This window comes from Myripristis murdjan, chromosome 1 (genome assembly GCF_902150065.1).
Source record: "Myripristis murdjan chromosome 1, fMyrMur1.1, whole genome shotgun sequence".
NCBI classification, from domain to species: Eukaryota; Metazoa; Chordata; class Actinopteri; order Holocentriformes; family Holocentridae; genus Myripristis; species Myripristis murdjan.
This window is the reverse complement of record NC_043980.1, coordinates 5,986,195-5,992,307: the sequence shown is the minus strand read 5'-3', so window position 1 is coordinate 5,992,307 and position 6,113 is coordinate 5,986,195. Positions and strand designations below refer to the sequence as shown.

The following is a 6,113-nucleotide window of genomic DNA, read 5'->3' as shown; positions in this document are numbered from 1 at the left end:
TTTTAGTGTATATATTGCTTGCTGCTATTTATCATCTGTTTATACTGTGAATTTGGACATTGCCCACATCTATGCACATTGTATACATCGATGCACAGTGGTTTTATTGGCTTTTTATCATCTATTTATCATCTGGGCGCTATTTATTTATTTATCATCTGCTTATACTGTAAATTTGCATATTGCCCTCATCTATGCACATTGTATACATCGATGCACACTGGTTTTATTGGTTTATTACACATTGTTTTTTTGCACATTGGTACTTAGATCTTTAGATCTCGAGGGTCATCTTTATTCTTTATTCTTTATTTTTGATTTACTTAATCTTGTACTCTGTGGATACTGCTGGAAACTGTGAATTTCCTTCGGGATGAATAAAGTATCTATCTATCTATCTATCTATCTATCTATCTATCTATCTATCTATATATGTACACACACTCGGTGTCCACTTTTTTAGGTCCACCTGTCCAGTCTAATGCAGTTCAGTGCAACAGCTCTGCCATTAATTCTACCTTTTAACAAAGTTTATAATGTTCAGTTTTTGTGTAAAATTAATTCTGTGTTTATTATTGAGGTTGTAGTTTGCAGAGGGCTTTTACTGGACTGCATTATATTGACAGGTGTTTCTAATTTTTTGCCGTCTCCGTTTGTATACAATGACGGGGGACAGAATAGTGGAAACAGCTGTCAGTAAAATGCATTCCAGTAAATGTATGAGCTCAGTATGAGCTCAATGCCAAACATAGATGTCTATTACTGTGACAAAAAGAAAACCTGAGCATTAGAGGCACCAGAGGAGGAAACTTTATGGTACAACATTTGGATTGGACTGGATTAGATTGGACAGGTGGAGCTGATAAAGTGGACACTCAAATTCCACATTCACTAATGCAAATTTACTCAAAAAAGTGCTCATGAAAGAAATGGAACAATACCTGCCAGCGCTGTCTTACCCACAAAACAAAACTTTAACTGACTTTATCGTTAACCTTTTTTAAAAAAAAAAAAATAAAATAAAAATCTTTTTTAATTAATTAGTTTTGCTTTAGTTTTGTTCTTGCTGTATTTCTCATGCACTGCTTTATGTTTTAACGACTTCATGTCCCATCTACTTGTAATCAATGTTGTAGTCTTCTTTGTGACTTGAAAAAAAAATTTACCAAAAAAAAAAAAGAAAGAAAAGAAAGAAAGAAAGAAAAAAAAGATGCTTCTCAGAAGTTTCTGCTTCCGACCTCGAAGGCTGGAAAATACACGCTTCACCTCATTTATTCAAACTTAAACCCACCAAAAAAAATGTGACGACTAAGCACAGAGTGAAAATAAATAGCAGCACACAAGAGCAGTTTTTATAGGCACTGAAAGGAAAACTCTAACATTTAAAAATTATTATAATTAAATGATGATAAGAAGAAAAAAACAGCAGCTTTTCCATTAACTGACCGCTTTAACGACTTAAAGCGTCATAATGAGAATTTTAATGCAGAAACTTCACTGCCACTGTTGTTTACCAGCATGTGGATTCGTAATTGTGAAGGCACCAGGTCCAAGTGGGACAACAGCGCCCTCCACAGGAGAACATGAGAACCACAAAAACTTCACTGATCCCAGAGGGTAGGTTAGGGTCAGCTGCAGCCGCTCAGATTCAAAAGAGGAGAATTAAAGAATATGAAACAGAAAAATAGATAAGAAAAGTAAAAATATGTGCATTATGTATAAAAAAGTATGTGCATTAAGTCTAAATATGTGCATTAATCCTACAAAATATTACAATAAACACAAACATCTGAACCTGACGACCCCTGCATGTCCCAAAATGCCTCCATCTGACAAAATAAAACAGCTAATGTCTATCTATATTGGTTAATGAGTTAAATAAATGTATTATATTGTGGATTGGAAGGGAAAAATAAGGAATGTGACAGTCTGTTTATTATGCTGAACCTCACTGACCTCAAGGATGCACTCCAGTCCTGCTGGGTGAGTTATGAATGAATTAACAATTGAATTTATATTAAAAAAAAAAAAAAAAAAAAATCGATGTACATATGTATAAACTACAAGAATGCTCTGTCAAAAATCCAATGGAAGTCTGAGGCAAAATCAGCAGCATACAGCGACAGATCAAATACTAAAGTGCAACAGTTGTTTTGCAAGCTATCAACATTATAACAATATTATAATGATGCAACAGCACTGAGGTAAGGCCTTGACGACTGTTGCATCTCAGTTGTCAAAAATAAAAAAGTTTTTCTTCTGTTGCTTTCCTTTGGATTCCTAAAAAACACCCCAAAAGACATTTTTTAGAATTATTTTGCCACAGAAACTTATCAAAACAGAGAAATCGTCTTTTCAGCAGCATCTCGCTTCATACTCTCACAGTTCATCCCAGGGCTGAACGATATATCGCCATCACATCGTTATCTCAAAAGGCAACAATATGGGCGATTTCAAATTTAGGGTTAACCTGAGACACTGATCGGTCTGCTCTTATCGATAAATACTTTGAGAAGTAACTGCATTTTCTACATGCTGTTTTTTGAAGAACACTTAATTTTCACTGTTGCAACACTTAAAATTTCAGATTTTAGTGAACCCTTAGTCATATCATATCGAGATATTTGGCATAAATATCGAAGTGTGAAATTTGGTCCATATCGTACAGCCCTATCGGTCGTGATGGGAGATGACTCAGTGTTGTTGTTTCGAGCGCGGGCAGAGGGCTTCCCAGCGCCTCCTGAACCTATTAGGACGAAGCGATCCACATCAGCAAATCTGAAACACGGATATTGACGAGACAGACGACTCCAGCGGTATGCAAAACGGCTGCTTTATTTAGAAACCTTTAGTGAAACGTCTCTGGAAACAGGAAAATTGCATGGCTGTTCACCCTGGAGAGGAGAAGACTGATCAGAACAGAAGGCACTGTTGAACATTTCTGCTCAGTGGTACGGTGACGTTTTTTTTTGTTTGTTTGTTTGTTTCTACTCGAAACCCAAAGTCCAACCTACAGGAGGTGATGTTTAAAATCAAGAGCGTGTCCAACAGGTGAGCACAAGTGATGACATGAAGATGACAGTGAACAGGTGCTGCTGCAAAAAAAAAAAAAAAAAAACCATCTTGGTGCTGCAAAAGAAGATGTATACAACCCCACCACCACCACCACTATGACCACCACCAGACGTTTCCAGGCATTCCCACTCATTGAAATTCAAGCACTCAAGCTCAGGCATGTTTTGGAGGAGCGGATGACTCTGGCTGTAAACCTCACTGTTTACTCCAGGTCTTGTCATCCTGGTGAAATCCTTCATTTTCAAAACTGCACTTATCCATCGCAGGGTTTTTCCCTCGGGATATGAAGTGCTGACTCAAGGACGGAAAAGAGAGCATAGACAAATTTGGATGCTATGTTTCAATTTTTACAAAAAAAGTGCCCTCAAGGCTTTGTTCTCGAATCCCGAAACTTTCAAGAATTTTCAAGGCTCGTGGGAAGCCGCTGTTCTCCAACTGGGTAACAGTGACACTCACAGTTATATTGCTAAGTCCCCCCCGCACGCAGCCGTTTTGATGTAAATTATGCTAAATTAAGACAAGTGGTTTCATTCAGACACTTCACGGGCAGAGTGGTGAGCCGCAGCCAGAACAGCAACCTCAAAATCTGTCTTCATTAAGGAAAGATTTACGAAAATAAGTTAAGTCTCCAAAAATATTTCTCTCGTACGTCCGCCCCTTGCCCCTTCGGTTCATTTCAGTTCATGTCAGAAAAAATCCCAAGAGGCTGCATCTTTATTTTGGCCGTGACTGTGAGCTCGCCTGCGCTCTGCCCCGATGCGGTTAGCTCTCTCTTTTTCTGCGGGAGAAGACGTCAAGTCAAAATCAGCTGCAAAAATCACCACTTTAATGCTAACTTACCAAAAAAATCATACTTTGTAAAACACGACTTAAGACATTTTCTGGCGTTTTGGGGTGCACCGGTGAATTCGGCATTTTGTGATCCACCACAAAGTACTGACATCAGCATAATGTCAACTTTTCAAATGGTTCTGCGCTGGCTGCTGCTGCCTTGCGTGGTGTAATTTGGTGAAAGATGATTGTAGGAATATGGAGCAGAACAATTATGGATCACATGTATGTCTAATTCACCAGTGGCCCATAAGGACTGCCAAAAGGTCTTAAGTTAAGCTCTACCAGTCATGTATATTTACTCATAACCAAGGAAATGTTAAGTTGTGTGAATCATAAACAGATTATGACATGACATTTCCTCACCAACACAACAAAGAAAGACTATCGTGCATCAGGGCCACCTGTGCTGCAAAAGCACGAGCTCCTCCGTCTACCATGACAGCGCCGACAAATACCTTCAGAACAAGATTTCAACGATAATCTTCAAAAGGCCGATCAGGATAGTCCAGAAGATAGACTCTTCTTCTTGAAAGTCGTCCTCGGCCGCCTGAGGGGCTTTCTGTTGCTCTTGTTCGTCTTCTGCGGGGTACGAGCCCTTGTCGTACGGGTCCTGTGGCGCCGTCTGATCGTAAAACACGCGCATTTCAAATTCACTCTCTTGGTGAGACGGGTGGCCGTAAATGCTGATTCCCACGGGCCTCATGAAGTCCCCGGGCACCACCACCACGTCCTGGCCGCAGGTCGCCGACTGGAGCTTGTAGGTGTCGAAGTTGGGCCGCAGGGTCTTGTCGGACACGTACAAATCTGCGTCTCCCTTGAGGCTACGCATGTGCAGGATGATCCTGCCGTCGTGGTTGAGCCGCAGGTAGCTGTAGTTGCCGGCCCCGATGTGGCCCTGAACCACGTGGAGCAGCACCCACTCCTCAGGGACGCCGTCATCATCCGGGGCTTGCAGGAAGCCTCTCGCCTGGGACAGGAGGAGAGCCACGACCAGGCCGCTGCAGCACAGCATCATGGTGAAGACATCTGTCAGTCAGCCAGAGACTGGACGACAGCAGACAGCCTGCAAACAGGGAGGCAGAGCCAAGAAAAGCAGCGGATCAGCTTCAACAACAAGGCACACACATGGTAGGGCTGGGACGACCTGCTTATCTCCCAGTTTGATACTATCACAAAACTTGCACACCGATTTGTTATTCATTGCCATTTTGTGGATGTAAAGTTTCATGAGGCGGTGATTATCCTAGAGGTCGCAAGGGCTCATTTTATACAGTGACGTCCGGTTTCCAAAAATGCTCCGCCTGCAGTGAAATGGCTGCTATGGGGGCCAACATCATCACACAGGAATCAAATGTGGCTCCTTGAATCCACAAGAGTCTCAGCTTTCCAGTCAAAGCCAACTGATGCAGCTCCAAGACTGTTTAGGCCCCAGTCTGCACACACACACACCATTTTACAACAGGCCACAAGAACACATGTGGACTGCAGGCTTTGGGGCCCAAACTGCATGGGATTAGCAGAAGGTGGGCATGTCTGCAAAGGGGAGAGAACCCATTTTCATTCACACATCTGGAGGTCAGAGGTCAAGGGACCCCACTGGAGATGACCATGCCAGTTTCTCCCTCACCAAAACGTAGCCTAACTTTGGAGCGATATTGAGCCTGCTAGCTGACAACCTGACATGACATGCTTGGCACCAACGGATTCCTTAGATTGCCTAGTTTCATATAATCAATTCAAAGAAGAAAAGATAAAACAGGAAAACGGTGATAAACAGCCTAATAGGACGCGTCTGTCCTCACCTGACCCGGCGTGCCGAGGTGGAGGTGCTACAAGTGAACCCGATCCGAGCCGCGCGGAGCCTCTAAAAATAAATTCATCGGTTAAAGTCCAACTCAGCAAGTGTGACCTTTGCCTGGCAGAAGCAAACTCATTTACAACCCGAGATGGAGACGTGCTGAGGCGCAAGCCGCTCAGAGTCTGTGGACTGTCAGACTGTCAGGAGAGGAAAGGAAAGCAGCTCTCCGCTTCACGAACCTCTGATAAAGCGATTTGTTTATAATGAAATGCAAGGTGACGTTAGCTTTATCACAGCTAGCCACACTGTCAGTTACACACACACACACACACTAACTGCTAACGGTGCTGCTAGCTAGTTCAGCTCCAAATTAAGCTAATGTCTGCGCTTCGGTTCCGCTCAGAGC

General features: G+C 42.3%; 1 protein-coding gene across 3 annotated transcripts in view; it reads right to left on the bottom strand.

Moving 5' to 3' along the window:
- Positions 1 to 2,809: 2,809 nt before the first annotated feature.
- The window catches only part of c1h6orf120 (chromosome 1 C6orf120 homolog), a 3,540-nt gene continuing 236 nt past the window's right edge, over positions 2,810 to 6,113 (bottom strand). The window contains exons 1-2 of one of the 3 annotated variants that reach the window (XM_030063198.1): positions 5,712 to 6,002; positions 2,810 to 4,972 (exon numbers count right to left, since the gene is read on the bottom strand). In XM_030063198.1, the coding sequence (XP_029919058.1) occupies positions 4,367 to 4,924 (558 nt within the window). In that variant the 5' untranslated portion in view covers positions 4,925 to 4,972; positions 5,712 to 6,002 and the 3' untranslated portion in view covers positions 2,810 to 4,366. Of the gene's footprint in view, positions 4,973 to 5,711; positions 6,003 to 6,113 lie in introns of those variants that run through there. The other 2 variants (XM_030063206.1, XM_030063188.1) reach the window with 2 other exon arrangements.